The sequence below is a fragment of the Papio anubis genome, chromosome 8 (assembly GCF_008728515.1).
Source record: "Papio anubis isolate 15944 chromosome 8, Panubis1.0, whole genome shotgun sequence".
NCBI lineage: Eukaryota > Metazoa > Chordata > Mammalia > Primates > Cercopithecidae > Papio > Papio anubis.
This window is the reverse complement of record NC_044983.1, coordinates 9,404,984-9,422,738: the sequence shown is the minus strand read 5'-3', so window position 1 is coordinate 9,422,738 and position 17,755 is coordinate 9,404,984. Positions and strand designations below refer to the sequence as shown.

The 17,755-nt window shown below is 38.3% G+C and overlaps 1 protein-coding gene across 3 annotated transcripts in view; it reads left to right on the top strand.

The window, feature by feature from the left end:
- The window catches only part of TNKS (tankyrase), a 227,012-nt gene that overhangs the window by 9,624 nt on the left and 199,633 nt on the right, over nt 1-17,755 (top strand). For all 3 annotated transcript variants that reach the window (XR_002523692.2, XM_031669351.1, XM_003902438.5), the window contains exon 2: nt 16,484-16,708. Coding sequence is in view for 2 of the 3 variants with exons in the window: in XM_031669351.1 (XP_031525211.1) it covers nt 16,484-16,708 (225 nt within the window). In the remaining variant the exon portion in view is untranslated. The remainder of the gene's footprint in view (nt 1-16,483; nt 16,709-17,755) is intronic.

Genomic DNA, 17,755 nt, shown 5'->3' with positions numbered 1-17,755 from the left:
AGCTTACTATAAAATATTGCAGTAGATGGCTGGGCGTGGTGGCGCACACCTGTAATCCCAGCACTTTGGGAGGCCGGAGGCGGGTGGATCATGAGGTCAGGAGATCAAGACCATCCTGGCTAACACGGTGAAACCCCGTCTCTTCTAAAAATACAAAAAAAAAATTAGCCGGGCGTGGTGGCAGCGCCTGTAGTCCCAGTTACTTGTGGGAGTAGCTGAGGCAGGAGAGTGGCCTGAACCCAGGAGGCGGAGCTTGCAGTGAGCCGAGATCGCGCCACTGCACTCCAGTCTGGGCGACAGAGTGAGACTCTGTCTCAAAAAAAAAAAAAAAAAAAAAAAAAAAATTGCAGTAGATAAAAATTGAAGGGGCAGTGCTTCTTAAATTTTTATTTTTCCCCATGTCATTGTCCTTGAAGCTACTTTGGCTTATGTTTATTCTTCTGATAGCTAAGTTTTGGTTTAACCCTGCTCTTAAGGCACCTAATACCATGCATCATTAATAGATATTTATAGTAAGAATTGAGTAGGATTAGTTAAGATAAGATGAGTTGGAGTCTGAGGGTTAGGTGAAACCTCCTTTTACGGGGCTTAGTAAAACAAATGAAACATACACGAGAAAGAAACATTCAGAAATGAACTTTTAGTTTATTGGTGAATAAAAAGCATTATATCTGTAAGAAAAATTGAGTAGGGTGGGTTTCCTAGGGATTTCGACTAAAGTCTGGGAGCTCAGGATAACTCTGGGGCTCATTAAAAAAAAATCACTTTGATTTCAAGTAATTGAAGAAAGTTTTAGGTGTTTTGTTTTTGTCTGCCCATTGTTTTTCTTTTAAGGCTTCATCAGATGTTTAAGTTTGCTTTCCCCACAGCTAGTTACTGAGTTCTTTTCTCGAAACTTGTTTTGCCAGTTTGTTCAGGTATCTTTATAGCTTATATTAAAGCAGTGTGAGCTTAAACTTTTTTTTTTTTAAGCTGTTTTTTGGAGTGTGTCAGCTCCCCATTCAATTTAGACAAGTTATTTATTTATTCATGTATTTTGGTTTTGGAAAAGGGAAAATAACGTGATGTAAAATTTTTTCTCTATCTCTTTTGCGTTTTCAGTATAAACTAAACTGCTGGTAGGTGGCAGATGTTTGGGCTTGTATATTTTTTCTTCTGTGATAGATTTTCTTTTAAAGTGAAGAAGTGTTTGGTAGTTAGCAGATGATTTTCATGAACTACAAGTCCAAACTGAACAAAATTTGTTTTGAATTTACTGATTGACTCAAGAAACCTTAAAGCTATAGCCTCTGTGTCATTAGTTCAAAAATAAACTAAACCAGCCGGGCGCGGTGGCTCACACCTGTAATCCCAGCACATTGGGAGGCCAAGGCGGGCGGCTCACAAGGTCGGGAGATCGAGACCATCCTGGCTAGGACGGTGAAACCTGGCCTCTACCAAAAATACAAAAAAAAATCAGCCGGATGTGGTGGCGGGCGCCTGTAGTCCCAGCTGCTGGGGAGGCTGAGGCGGGAGAATGGAGTGAACTCGGGAGGCGGAGCTTACAGTGAGCCGAGATCGTGCCACTGCACTCCAGCCTGGGCAACAGCGAGACTCCGTCTCAAAATAAATAAATAAATAAAATAAAAAGAAAGTAAAAATAAACTAAACCTCTTGATGCCTTGTTAAAGTGTGTGTATACACACTTTTTTGTGTCTACATATATATAACATTGTATATGTCAAATTATATATAGTTGACATATATATTATATATATAATAAGAAGACATTGAAAAGTTCTCATGCCCTCATTCTGATAATATTTATCGACCATAGAAACCATTTTGACATTCTCATCAGTTCCGTTAATAAGATGTACAGGTCTCCTTTTCCAAATGCTTGGGCTATTCTCATGTTGACTGGAAATTTGGTATTTTTGAAAGAAATTACATAGAATTACACTTAATGAATACATCTTAACTATTTTTTTCTAATGTCTTTAGGTGCCAGCTTATGTTTTTCTTCTTTGTTCTTTTTTTTTTTTTTTGAGACGGAGTCTTGCTCTGTTGCCCAGGCTGGGGTACAGTGGCGTGATCTCGGCTCACTGCAAGCTCCTGCCTCAGCCTCCCGAGTAGCTGGGACTACAGGTGCCCGTCACCACGCCCGGCTAATTTTTTTTGTACTTTTAGTAGACACGGGGTTTCACCATGTTAGCCAGGATGGTCTCCATCTCCTGACCTCATGATCCGCCCGTCTCGGCCTCCCAACGTGCTGGGATTACAGGCCTGAGCCACTGCGCCTGGCCGGGAAAATATTCTTATTTGGAAAAAGAAAACTTTTTGGATAAATTTTTGAAACTTTGAAGAAGCTATCAAACGTTGTCTGCCTGCTCCTTCTCCCCACCCCCAAAATACACAAACTTAACAATAGAAAAATATAACTGTTATCCTATGTTAATTTTATGAAAGCAGATAAATATGGGGTATATAATAAGAGAACTTCATTATTTAATTCAATGAATTGCTTGTTTTAGGTGCTCTGTAAGTATTTGAACAAGTAAACTTTTTGAGTTTACACTTCTGATTTCTGATCTTCTGACATTCTTAAGTACATAAATAATAATCCTTGTATATTAGTCCAGTCTTTTGTCATCAGAGTCCAAGGTCACATAACTAGCTTTTAAGTAATGGTGCCAGATTTAACCCAATCTGGTTGTCCTAAAATTAGTTGGTCTGTGCTACTCAAATGGAAAGTTGGTAGCAATGAGAAATAAAGTCTGTATTTTGTGTCATTTTGTAATTTGGCGATTTTTATTGCTTTCTCAAGTTGGTTTTCTGATGATAAAAGTTAATTTTACAAATTTTGTAAAGTACATTAAAAAGTAGTTCATCATTTTCCTACCCCAAGGCAGCTACTAGTGATTTTGACATATTCCCTCCAGTCCTTCTCTTAGGCATTTAAAGTAAAACTTTTTTGCAAGTATGGTATTGGAACATTTGCAGTTACTAGAATGTTGGGACTATCTGATCTTTTGTTCAATTAATTGTTTTTATAAACATAAAAAGTCTGATTGGAAGTAATCTTTGAAGAGCCTCATAACTGAATGGAAGAAAGAAGGATATTTTGGCAACTACTTTTTTTTTTTTTTTTTGAGTCGGAGTCTCACACTGTCTCCCAGGCTGGAGTGCAGTGGCGTGATCTCGGCTCACTGCAAGCTCCGCCTCCTGAGTTCACGCCATTCTCCCGCCTCAGCCTCCCGAGTAGCTGGGACTACAGGCGCCCGCCACCGCGCCTGGCTAATTTTATTTGTGTTTTTAGTAGAGACGGGGTTTCACCGTGTTAGCCGGGATGGTCTCGTTCTCCTGATCTTGTGATCTGCCTGCCTCGGCCTCCCAAAGTGCTGGGATTACAGGCTTGAGCCCCCGCGCCAGGCCAGCAACTATTTTCTTTAAAATACTATCTAGAGTTGTTAGAAAATCTTGTAGATAAATTTTGCTGTGTGTTTTGGACTCATGGAAGAAGTTAAAAATTTTTTGAACAGTAAGTGAAACATATTGGAGTCACAACAGTTTGAAAGTATGTAATGCCACTGAACTCTACTTTTAAAAATGGTTACGATGGCCGGGCACGGTGGCTCACGCCTGTAATCCCAGCACTTTGGGAGGCTGAGGCGGGTGGATCACGAAGTCAGGAGATCGAGACCATCCCGGCTAACATGGTGAAACCCCATCTCTACTAAAAATACAAAAAACTAGTCAGGTGTGATGGCGGGCGCCTGTAGTCCCAGATACTCGGGAGGCTGAGGCAGGAGAATGGCGTGAACCCAGGAGGCGGAGCTTGCAGTGAGCCGATATCGCGCCACTGCACTCCAGCCTCCACGACAGAGCAAGACTCCGTCTCAAAAAAAAAAAAAAAAAAAAGGTTATGATGGCAAATTTTATATTATGTATATTTTACCACATTTAAGTGGAAAAAATGGGGGTATCATAGTGGACGTTTTAGTCTCTCTCTTGTCCTGGAGAGTTTCTTAATATTACCAACACGAAATATGGAAAATAGTACATTTAATAGACTGAATCTCAGCAATTATGTTGAGGACACTGTTTTCATCTTAGCTGTTGATTCACATTTTTTGAGAGTGACTGTAGACATTCTCTGGAAGTATGAAACTCAACATTAATGAAGCGTTTATGGAAATTCAAGCAAGCTGCATGCAACTTGTTTAATTAACAGTCACTGGGGCAATTCCATGGTGTATTTTTCCCCCTTGGTTTGTTTCTCAGGGATCTGGCTTGAGCTCTAAGGTTTTAGAGTAGTTCAGTAACAGCTTGAGAAATACGAGCAAGATTATGAGAATGGAATATTTCCTGCCCTTAAGAAAGCTTATAGTAAAAATGCAGTGTTTCTCAAACTTTTTGGCCTCAGCGCTCTTTTACATTCTTAAAAATAATCGAAGTAACTTTTGTTTATGTGGGATGTGTCTATGGAGACTTACCATATTAAAAATTTAAAACCAATATAATACTAGAAATTTAAAAAATAAAATGGTAAACTCCATTATATGTAAATATATGTGTAAACATCATTCTTAGTGGAAAAAAACTATTTTCTAAAGCAAATAATGAGAAGAGGCATTATTTTACACTTTGCAAGTCCCTTTAATGTCTGACTTAATAGGAGATAGCTAATTCTCATCTGCTTCTACCTGCCAATCATGGTATAGTGTTTGGGTTAGAGTATATGAAGAAAATCCTGCTTCAAACAGAAAATGCTGTTGGAAAAGGAAGAAATATTTTAATAACATTGTCAGATAATTTTGCATTTTTTCTTTTTGATTCTACACCCACACTTGATAAGTAGTAGTTTCCTAAGGGGTAGGTGCAATGTAGAATCTGAAGCCAAATCAGTGAATTTTTTTATACTTCTGCTATGTTAGAATTCATTGTTAGAATCCAGTAATAGGTATACCTGTGCTTGATCATTTAGAAAATACTGGTTCTTGAAGCTATGCGGATATTCCAAATGTGGACATATTTTTACGTTGTAATAAAAATAATAAGCATAATTGTTAATATTACCACCAATCTCATCAGAAAAGTATTTTAGAATTGGGAAACTGTTCAGCTTATAGTGATAGTTGCAAGTGTTACAGAATTCTAATATTTCCTTGAAAGCTCAGATTTTATCATTGGGAACAAATACCATTTGGTTTCCTAAAATATTCTAATAATTTCTGTCATCACACCCTGGACAACATCAGCTATTACCATAGTTTCTTAGTGGGGACATAGCTCCATAGCATGTACAAATCTTAAGTGCATAGGGAGTTGAGTTTTTACAAAGTGAATACACCTGGGTAACTAGCGCCCTGCTCAAGAATCAGAACATTATCTGCAATCCATAAGCTCCTGTCGTATGTCTTTTGAGTCATTACCCCTCTACCACTCAGATTTTTGTCTGTTTTGAACTTGTGATAAATGATACTATATAGTCAGTACTATTTTGTGGGAGATTCATCTATCTTATGTAGTTGTTGTTTGTTCATTTCCATTGTTTATAGAATTCTATTGTGTGACTATACCACTACTTACCCATTCTACTGTTGAGTATTTGGGTGGTTTTTATGTGTGTTCTATATGAATAGTGCTTCTATGAATATTTTTGTGCATGTCTCTAAACGTCAACATTGAAAACATTTTAGTTGTTTGATAAAACCAATACTTAGTAAATTTGCATTTCTTAGGTCACTGTTTTACTTTTAAAAGACAATTGGCATTTACTTTTTGGCATTGTATCTCTTCCTATTCTTTTTTTCTTTTGCCTTTTGGTGTCTTTGTTATCTGTGCTTTGTTAAAGTCATTGCGAATATTTTCCTGGCTTGTTTTAAAATTTTATCTGTAAGCTTTTGAAATCTATTGCCTTAAAAAGCATTTTTTTTAATCTATAAACTTTTCAAATCTGTTGCCTTAAATTTTTTTTTGTTTGTTTTCTTCTATTGCTTCTTCTATCCTGAAATCATGCAACTGTCCACTTAATTTTGTTATGGTTTCATTTTGACATTTTACACCTTGATCTATTTTAAATTTATTTTGCGATGCATTTAGAGGTAAATATTTTAAAAATTGTTCTTTTCTAAGCAGGTGCCAGATTTTTTTTGAACCATTTATTGAATAATAAATACAGGCTGGGTGTGATGGCTCACTTGTAATCCAGCACTTTGGGAGTCCAAGGTGGGAGGTTCACTTGAGCCCAGGAGTTTGAGACCACCCTGGGCAATAAAGCGAGATCCCCGTATCTACAAAAAAAAATTAAAAAGCTAGCCGGATGTTGTGCTGTACTCCTACTGACTGTAATGGGGATAGCACCAGGTTCAAGAGGCCAAAAAAGAGACCCTGAGCCAATGAATGAAACATAATGTGTCCTGGAGGCTAAAATACAGGGGAGAGATTCCAGTGGCAGCGGGCTGGGCAGAACCACCAGTCCATTGCTGGTGTGGTGGACAGAAATACCACATGGCCCACTGGCATTAGGATTGGTAGAATAACCAACTGCTTGCAAAAAGCATGCAGTTAATATAGTATTTTCACTTAACAGCCTCCCCCAACAACCTCCACCTGGCAACCTTTAACCCAAAACGAAGGGCCTCAATCCTCGGTATGGCCCATGTTCCATTCCACAGGATGGACTTGGAGCTCAGATATCCCTTGTAGATAAGGAATGGATCTCCAGGTTGACCACTCTTGGATTCCCTAGCTTGGAACTGTGACCACACATTCAGGTGCATCTGCCATACAGTGTCATTCTCAGGGTATGCTCAGGTCAGGTCATTGCTGTCAGATGCATCTACTGTATACCCAGTGTGGTGGCACGCCTGTAGCCCCAGCTACTAGGGAGGCTGAGGTGGGAGGATCACTTGAGCACTGGAAGTCAAGGTTGCAGTGAGCTATGATCATGCCACTGCACTCCAGCCTGGGCAATAGAGCAAGACCCTGTCTCTTAAATAAATAAATACAAATCAACCATTAAAATAGAGGTAGATTTTCTTTTTAAAAAATTATATTCAGGGACATTTTGCTGCATTTTCGTTTGATGTCTAGTTACTGTGATTCATTCATTGTCCTATGGTTAACCTTTGCCTCCCTACTGTGGCCTTCAGAGTAATCTCTACAACAAATTCTATGTTGAATTTAAGGAAGCTAGACCAAAAACTATCCGCAGAATTTCGAGAATCCTTGTAGCCTTTTTTTCCCTTTTGGCTGCCAAGATTGATGTATATATAGGTATCTATCTATACTTAGCAGTTTTCTTAACCTGTATCTAAGTTCATATAGCAGAAATTTGAATTATGTCACTTTGGTAATGGTCTTAGTCTTCATGCTGACATACGTAAAATAAAGGACTTGTAGTTTGGATATACTGTGTTGGTTTTGAGGGATGATCTACTTCTCTTCATGATTTCTGTGGTGGAAAGTTAGTTGATTCCAGTTTGGCCTTTTTTTTTTTGCGACGGAGTCTCGCTCTGTCGCCCAGGCTGGAGTGCAGTGGCGCAGTCTCGGCTCACTGTGAGCTCTGCCTCCTGGGTTCACGCCATTCTCCTGCCTCAACCTCCCGAGTAGCTGGGACTACAGGCGCCCACCACCACACCCGGCTATTTTTTTACATTTTTAGCAGAGACAGGGTTTCACCGTGTTAGCCAGGATGGTCTCAATCTCCTGACCTTGTGATCCGCCCACCTTGGCCTCCCAAAGTGCTGGGATTACAGGCATGAGCCATTGCGCCCCACGATTCCATGTTGTTGCCATTTTTAGTCTCTTATTTCTTTCTCTCTGTTTGAACCATTCTGAACTTTTTTAGGTATTTGAATATGAAGAGTTTCTCACCTCTTGATTTACTGTGCCTTACTCTCTTTGGAACATTTATCCCTATCCTTTTGTCTGGTAAATTGCTTATTCCTCAGATCTTAGCTCAAAATATCACTTTATTAGGGAAGCTCTCTATTCCAGACTTGGTTTTCTTTGTAACCCTATATTGTAATTATTTGTTAGGGTGATTATTAGTCAGTGTTAAGTCTTGAGAGAGGATAGATTTGTACTGAGTTAATTCATGATATATAGACATATGCTCACACACTTACTACTGAACTCGTTTTTGTCATGAATATTTTTAACCAGGATCTTTCTGTGTTCACTTTAGAGATTTTGCATATCTGAGATTATTTTAATTTCACTTTTACATGGAAATAAAGTTAGCCATATATGAAATTAAGTATCAAAATATCTTTTCTCATAGTTAAGGTTGACTTCAGTCAACTGATTCTTTGTTTTTTGTTTTTAGCTGATTCGTTTTCTTTCGGAAAGACTATAGCCTTTGTTGTTGTTAGACTTTGCTACAAACTGTCCATGCTGTTTGGCACTCCATGACTATATTAATCTGAACTTTTACTTCTTCCTTTGATTAGCGGAAGTCTTGTAATTATTTCTATAATATTTCCTCTCTTCCCATCCGCTGTCTCTCTTATGTTTTCTCTCAGGGAGTTGTCTTCTGTTTCATGTCACAAGTCTTTCCCTAACTCCTAGTTTTGGGACTATCACTGTAGCAGATACATTTTCTCCATGAAATACAGTAAAAGAGAAAACTTTAAAGAACTTTAGAAGATAGACCTGTACAAGAAAGTGAGTAGAATTAGAAGGTCATGTTGAGATGGGGCTGTTGTGCTATATACCCCTCTATAATTTTGAGGCTGCCTTCTGCACATCAGCCAAAATACAGGTGTCATTCAGAGTTTTAATTTAGCAAAATTGTGAATTACCGTGTTTAGTGGGTCTTTAGAGATACTCATAAGTGTCTGAACTGCTAGTGTTCAACTAGTGAATGGCAAGTCTGTTGGCCAGGAAAAACCTTTTTTCAAAACTCATAGCTATTGCATAAATATGTCATAGCTGAATTTTGTTTCATTGAAAGCAATATTTTCATTGTTAAGAATTTTTGTTTTGCTTTTTATTTTGGATGAAAGTGGATTGATAATACTTAAGATATGGAAAGTAATATTTATATTATATATATATAGCAAGCCATTCTCATATTTTAGATTCTAGTTTTTCCTAATGTTTCTAAAGATAATGGTGAACAAGTCACATTTGTCACCAGGTGCCTTTTTATCTTTCCCAACTCAGCTTCTCTGATATCATTTATGTCAGATATTAAAAGAAAAACCTTAGTCAAATTAAATTTAACAGTTTAATTGAGCAAAGAATGATTCATGAATCAAGCAACCTCCAGAGCCAGAATAGGTTCAGAGTAATTCTAGGGCTGCCACATGGTCAGGTAACAATTACGGATAGAAAAGGTAAGTGATGTACAGAAGACAAAAGTAAGGTATAGAAGGAGCTTGATTGCTTACAGCTTATTGTTTGCCTTATTTGAACACAGTTTGAACATTTAGCTGCCTTTATCTGAATCTTCGTGATTGGTACAAGAGTAGGTTACATTCAGTTTACATATCCAGTTAGATGTATGTATGAAGAAACCTTTAGGCCTAACGTAAAATATGTAAGGAGGCAACCTGAGGCCAAATTAAATTTAATTTAGGAAAATAGATATATATGAGAGAATTCCATGAGTTATTTTTCTAGACAACCCCAAAGTTAGTTTACAGTTACTTTATCTTTTGGGTGTAATGGGATATTTTTACACTTAAAAAGCATGGGAGATGTAATATAAATGTTCTCATTTGGTATATAAGTGTAGGTTAAAAGATTAATAGTTTAAGTGATATACAGTGGTTGTAGTTTTGCTGACAGTCCAATTAGGGGGAAAATGACTTTAAGATGTGATTTTGCTGCCATAGATAAAAACATCAGTTTAAAATACTCCAAACACCTTAGATTTTTCTCTTTTATTCAATTTCAGAAGTCATAGTTGTCAGTTATATGATTTAATATTGGCCATCGTTGTTCCGTGGAAGCTTTAATTTTAGGCAGGTTTAAAATGCTGAACATAAGGGAATGAGGAATAGATACTAGTGACCTTAAATTTGATATTGAAATATTTTTGAAAGGCCTTAATCACCTCTTTACTATTAGAATAAGGAAAATTGTTAAGTATATTGGGATTCGGCTGTGTGTTAGGAATTTGTGTTTCCTCACTGCCAGCACACCACATAGTATATTTTTAAATTGCTTTGAATATGTAATATAATGTCATTATTTCTCATGAACTGTTTGGGGGAAAGAATGTGCTGAAATTTACACATTATATTACTTGATGTAGTCGTTGGGGAAAAGCAGTTCATCAGGGTACTTCTTGTTGCTACCTGCTTTGCCTGACCCTTCCTCAACTGGCGCCTCTAAAAATAGAGTTGCTTAAGCTAGAAACCTGAGAGCCAGTCATCTTTGCTTTAAAACCTATCCGTTTCTTTCTTCTTTGACCCAGCTATACTTTCACTCTTTTTTTCCAACCCACTATCAATTCTTGCCCAGACTACTGCAGAATTTTTCTTGACTAGTCCCTCTGATTTTGCTCTTCACTTCAGTCTATATTTCACATAGCTGACAGATGATCCTTTTAAGATTTAAATAGAATCAAGTAATTTCCCTAATAAATGGTTTCCCATGTACTTCTAATGAAATCCAATCTTCTTACCCTTGACTTACAAAGCTGTTACAAATACTGTTGGTTATGTACCCCAAATTTATTTTCTTCTAATTCTTCACTAACAGATCTTAGATTTCGTTCAAGGCAGTAGTGTGTCTGGCTATAAAAGACTTGATTTTTTAGCCTTTTTTGTTTTTTTGGTAGCTGGACAGATGACAGATTTTTGGCCAGTGAACTATATATGAAAGTATCTGGAGATGCGATTTCTTCCTTAATAATAAAAACGTCAAGAGAGAAAGCTCTCGCCCCCACCCCCCACCCCCAACCCTTTACTCACTCTCCCTTGTCTGAGAACCTAGATATGAGGCTTGGAGATACAGCACTCTTGTGACTGTGAGGTAACAAGCAAGTGGAGATGCTAAGAATGTCAGAGTGGAAAGATTCTAAGGAGCTCCTAATACCATTGATAAACTGCTATGTGTGCTGGGATTGCCTTTGTCTTGACAAATTGTGTGAGACAAGTGAATCTCTCCTTTTTTGTTTGTTTTTTTGAGACGGAGTCTTACTCTGTCACCCAGGCTGGAGTGCAGTGGAGTGCTCAGCTCACTGCAAGCTCCGCCTCCCGGGTTCACGCCATTCTCCTGCCTCAGCCTCCCGAGTAGCTGGGACTACAGGGGTCCGCCACCACGCCCGGCTAATTTTTTGTATTTTTAGTAGAGACAGGGTTTCAGCGTGTTAGCCAGGATGGTCTTGATCTCCTGACCTCGTGATCCACCTGCCTCGGCCTCCCAAAGTGCTGGGATTACAGGCGTGAGCCACCGCGCCCAGCCGATAAGTTTTTAAGAGGAACGAGGTGGGTCAACTTTACCCTACTAGATATCTAGACTTATTTTAAAGTTAAACTAACAAATAGACAAACTGACTAACCAAAAAGAAAAGGAAAAATAAAAATTTTAACTCACACCATAGTTAGAAGTTAATTAAATATCTAAATGTGAAAGAATTATAATCTAGATGAAATGTAGGAACAGTATAGGAATCAGAAAGGTTTCCTTAAATTTTATATATAAAGCACAATCCATGTAGGAAAAGATTAATGTTTAGAATATGTAAAGAACGCCTGCAGAATCATAAGAAAAAGACAAATAGCGCAGAGGAAAATGGCCAAGACAATGAACTGACAAGAGGTGAAATGTGAATACTTAGTAAACATAGGAACAGATGCTTATATCAATTCGCATGGGTTTAACTATGAGTATTTTAAAACTTCAGCTGACTTAAAGCCTAAGGACATTTATTTTACTGCTTGATAAGAAGTGTAGAGGTAGGAAATTCAAGAGTTGGTTGCAGTTCTGTGAACATAGTAAGCGTTTTATGCCAGCTTAAAAAAAAAATAATTCTTTTGAATTTTCTAACTGTTGGGAGGAAGGGGGAGAGGAGGAGAAAGGGCACTCTTCCTCCCACACCTTCTGTAGGAGGTGTAGGAGAGAGAAAAATATTTCCAGAAGCTTCTAGATTTTCCCATCTGTCCTCATTGCCAGTGACTGGCAGAGCAGAATGAAATTACCTGATTGGCTTAATTAGGATTCCTTCCCTGGACTGGGGAAGGGCTGGCTTTCTCTTAGTATATTGTTTCCTGCCGAATTCCCAAGCAAAATTGAGTCTGAGCAAAATTGAGTCTTTCTGTTGGCCAGTGTATTAGTTCATTCTCACACTGCTATAAAGAACTACCTGAGACTGGGTAATTTATGATATAAATTTTATGAATAAAAGAGTTTTAATTCACTCATAGTTCTGTGGGCTGTACAGGAAACTTGGGTGGGAGGAGGCCTCAGGATATTTACAATAATGGCAGAAAGCAAAGGGGAAGCAATACCATGGCGGGGCAGGAGAGAGACAGCAGAAAGAGGGAGGTGCCACCCCCCTCCCCCCCTTCTTTTTTTGAGATGGAGTATCACTCTCTTGCCTAGGCTGGAGTACAGTGGGGTGATCTCGGCTCACTGCAAGCTCCACCTCCCGGTTGCCACCCACTTTTAAACCTCCGGTTGTCATGAGAATTCACTCATGTGACAGCACTAGGGGGATGGTGCTAAACTATTAGAAACCACCCCCATGATCAAATCACCTCCTGCCAGGCCTTCCTGCAATACATGGGGATTCCAATTCAAAATGAGATTTGGATAGGGACACAGAGCCAAACCATATCAGCCAGAAGGATGGCTTATGGTTATCAACCTTCCATTAATATAGATTGAACCATATGATATTGACAATAATAATGTGAATATATGAAATATATTCTAATCACATAGAATATGAAATACATAATATATAAATAACATGAAATGTATCAAATATAAATATATAAACACAAGTGTTTAAAAACACATTGAAAAGTATATAATAAGCATGATAAAACAAACATTGAATTTATGTAATAGTATCTCTGGGGAAGCAAAGACGGGACTAGGATTGAGGGAGAGAGTTCAACTGTATTCATATATTTAATTTTCAACAGTAAAAAAGCAAATATCTGAACTGAAAAAAGTAAATAACAATGCATTTTTTTTTTTTACCTCTTTGTAAAGCTTATAAATGTGCACAGAATGGCCACAGGATTTTGGTTGAAAATGAAAATTGATAGAGGGCAATTTGGCAACATGGGAAATTTTAAATTTATACCCTTCGATCTAGTACTACTACTTTGAGACATTTATCTTAAATGGATAGGACACATGTACAAGGAAATTTATTTCAACTTTTTTTTTTTTTTGAAACGGAGTCTTGCTCTGTCATCCAAGCTGGAGTGCAGTGGCCGGATCTTGGCTCACTGCAAGCTCCGCCTCCCGGGTTTACGCCATTCTCCTGCCTCAGCCTCCCGAGTAGCTGGGACTACAGACGCCCGCCACCTCGCCCGGCTATTTTTTTGTATTTTTTACTGGAGACGGGGTTTCACCGGGTTAGCCAGGATGGTCTTGATCTCATGACCTCGTGATCCGCCCGTCTCGGCCTCCCAAAGTGCTGGGATTACAGGCTTGAGCCACCGCGCCCGGCCCAACTTTTTTTTTTTTAGTAATGGCAAAAATGTTTTTAAAATGTTTTTATAATGGCTGTGTTAGTCGGTTCTTGCATTGCTATAAAGAACTGCCTGAGCCTGGGTAATTTATAAAGAAAAGAGGTTTAATTGACTCACAGTTCTGCAGGCTTGTGCAGGAAGCATGGCTGGGGAGGTCCCAGGAAATTTACAGTCATGGTGAGAGATGAAGGGGAAGCAGGCATGTCTTATATAGCCAGGGAAGGAGGAAGAGGAGAGCAGGAGGAGGTGCTCCACATTTTTAAACAACCAGATCTTGTGAGAACTCACTGTTACCAGAACAGCAAGAGGAAATCTGCCTCCATGATCTAGTCACCCCCCACCAGGCCCCTCTTCTAATACTGGTGATCACAATTTGACATGAGATTTGGGTGGGGCCACAAATCCAAACCATATTTTTCAGTCCCTGGCCCCTCTCAAATCTCATGTCTTTCTCACATTTCAAAATACAATCTTGCCTTCCTAACAGTCCCCAGTAGTCTTAACTCATTCCAGCATTAACTCAAAAGTCTACAGTTCAAAGCAAAGCAAGTGCCTTCTGCCTGTAAAATCAAAGCCAGTTAGTTTCAGGATACAATGGGTGTACAGGCATTGGCTAAATACTCACATTCCAAAAGGGAGCAATCAACCAAAACAAAGGGCCTGCAGGCTCCATGAAAGGCCGAAACCCAGCAGGGTGGTCATTACATCTTAAAGTTCCAAAATATGTCCCTTGACTCCATGTCTCACATCTAGGCCACACCAATGCAAGGGGTCAGCTCCCAAGGCCTTGGGCAGCTCCAGCCCTGTGGCTCTGCAGGACTCAGCTCCCATGGCTGCTCTCAAGGGCTGGTGCTGATTAGGGAAATGGAAGTTTGCACTCAGGCTTTATTCAGATCCATAGAGAAGGAGAATAATTCAACCTTCCTGAGTCAGGACAGCACTTATGGCCCAGTGGGAGAGTAGTGCTGTGATGGTAGGGGGAAGGAAGTTGAAGTTAGAGAATTAAAACCTAACATCCGTAAAGTTCTGCAGGTATTTAAAAAACAAAACCAAGAACCCTGGTAAGATGCTGACAATTTACTGGAGCATGTACCCTATGCTTTTACTGATCTAATTACTAATACAAAATTGACCTTTTCACCTAAAATTATCAGCTTAATTTGAAGGATATTTTCCATGGAAACCTCATTCTGACTTTATGATACATATCTGTGGAAATGTATGCTTTACTTTGGAGACTTTTTCTCAGAGCGTGCTTTTCTGGAATGAATGAATTTCTATAGATAGCATGGAAGACATCTCTTGAGATAAATTTCTTTTTTTCCCCTTACTCTTTTCCACGTGGTTTTTATTTGTTTGATGTATGCACACAATGGAGGAAGATGTGACTCTTTTACTGTCTTTTATTTTTATTTAAGATGTCATTTTTCTAACAATATTACACAGTCATAGTAGAGGTAGTGATACCTAATACAATTTAAAGTGGGAAAGAATCAGTAATTAAGATTCTAGCTTGTGAAGATAAAAATGCTCATATATTTGCAGTTTCCTTTTATAACCCATTGCAATTTAGTTTGTAATTTTACCACTGTACTAAAACTGTTTAAAATTACCAGTGGCCATGTTTTTCTTCTCCATTGATCTCATTAAATCCTCATGATACTGGACTTTGCGTAATGTTGTTGTTCCTTGGCTTCCGTGATGTTGTACTTTCTTAGTATTTCTTACCTTTCTAAGTGTTTGCCTCATCCTTAGACTGCTTGAGACTCTGACTCCCCCAAACCCCCATTTTTGTCTGAAAACTGATACCTCTTATAAAATTCTGGTTTTATACTTCCAAGTGCCTGTATTCCCACTCATTTGCCGTATTGTTTCCTCAAACTCGATGAACCCAAGCTTGAATTGTTTCAGTTCACCACCCATTTTCATCTTGTTTGATGACTAGCCCCAAGAATAGATATTTTGGCCTCATCTTTAGTTCTTCCTTTTCAAAATTCCCTTTGACCAAGCATTCACCACGTATTTCTCATACCCATACATTCACCCCCAATTTCCCTAATATAGTGCTGTGTGTTGTGATTTGTCTTAGATTCGGTTATCGGCAGTATTTATTTATTTATTTATTTATATTTTATTTTATGGTATTTTATTTTATTTTATTGAGATGCAGTCTTGTACTATTGCCCTGGCTGGAGTGCAGTGGTGTGATCTCAGCTCACTGCCACCTCTGCCTCCCAGGTTCAAGTGATTCTTGTGCCTCAGCCTCCCAAGTAACTGGGATTACAGGCGCCTGCCACCACACATCGCTAAGTTTTGTATTTTTATTAGAGATGGGGTTTCATCATGTTGGCCAGGCTGGTCTTGAACTCCTGACCTCAGGTGATCTGCCCACCCCGGCCTCACATGGTGCTGTGAGTTTGTGAGCCACTGCACCTGGCGTATCAGCAGTATTTAAATAACCTTTGTTTCTATGAATGCAGAGATGAGTTTCTATATACAGTTTTGTCTTGTGAAGCATGAGGGGAAAGTGAGTTCCTGGACAAGTCTTGTCATATTTATTCTGTGTTTCTAGCACTGTTGCACAGCACATATTAAGTGTTTAGAAAACGTGTTTTTGAATGAACAGCCCAAAGACTAAAGGAAGAGCTTCCTTAGTTCTAAATTCTGTGAAATGAGTCAGTTTGAATGAAGCTAATGTTTCTTTTGTTTTACTCCATTTACTATAGAGTGCAATACTTCAGTTGTTCATTCTTGTTGATATTGTTACAGATACTCCAATGGTTCTTTTTACAAAATCAAATCTATATACAAGACATTTTTCCCTTTCTTTTTAGGTTTTGGAAGGAAGGATGTTGTAGAACACTTACTACAGATGGGTGCTAACGTCCATGCTCGTGATGATGGAGGTCTCATCCCGCTTCATAATGCCTGTTCTTTTGGCCATGCTGAGGTTGTGAGTCTGTTATTGTGCCAAGGAGCTGATCCAAATGCTAGGGATAACTGGAACTATACACCTCTGCATGAAGCTGCTATTAAAGGGAAAATCGATGTGTGCATTGGTAAGTATCATTTGATAATATCTAAATTTTAAATAAAGGTTCATTCTTATGTTTTCTTGTAGTATAAATAGTGTTTCCTCAGAATAGGTAAGGAGGGGTTTATTGCTTCTTCTAGAAGCAGTTCTTTTCCATCAAAAGGTAAATAGAGAGATGGTAATCTAAAGTTACTTAGGGGAAGATTCACAACATTAACTTTCCAAATGCAGTCAAATGCCAGCTGAGTGAAACTCAATTTTGATGGATTACTGTTGTCAGATTTAGTTAATTTATAGTCTCTTTTAAAGACTGGACATTTTCTATCTTACCATCAATGACAGCCATTATAAAGTACAAATTCTACTAAGTTGGATGACATTTGAACACTTGAGGTTGATTAAAGGAAAGTCATCTAGTACAGTAGTCCCCCCTTATACGGGGTTTTGAGTGTTTTGAATACAGTAGTTCAGAACTTAATGTTTTCAACATGTGCCACAGTCATGAGAAAAAGCAATTTCAAGCAAATTGGACTTTTCAATCATTTTAGGTATCTAGATGAAATGAAGCTGTATTCAATCAGCATTTTGTTCTCTCATATATATATTCCCATTTTGCTTTGCTGTATATAATTTTTTATTTTGAAATCTAAAGCTTCTAGAGGGCAAGTATAATTTCGGTTGAGTGTGTCATCTATTTCTTGATACTTGAGATAGTGGATGTTTGTTTAGCTATGGCAGGTTGATTTACATAATTGTCTTCCCAGATGTCATCCACTTTAGCATAATCAGTTCTTTAATGATGCAACTAAAATAGATATGCCATTTTAAAAGATATAGTGGTAGTGCTTAATAATGATTAAGATTATTCCCTCCTCAGCCATCTATTGCAGCTTCTAATATATTTTTCAGTATTCCTCAAATTATTGCAATGCCTGACATAAAACTATTTTTAAAAAAGTCACATTCTCTGTCATTATCCTTTGTTACTTCAGCTTCAGTAGCATGACCTTTGGGTATCCTCTCCTTTCCGCTTTTTCACATCTTCCAGTTTCAATTGACTCTCCCATTTCTT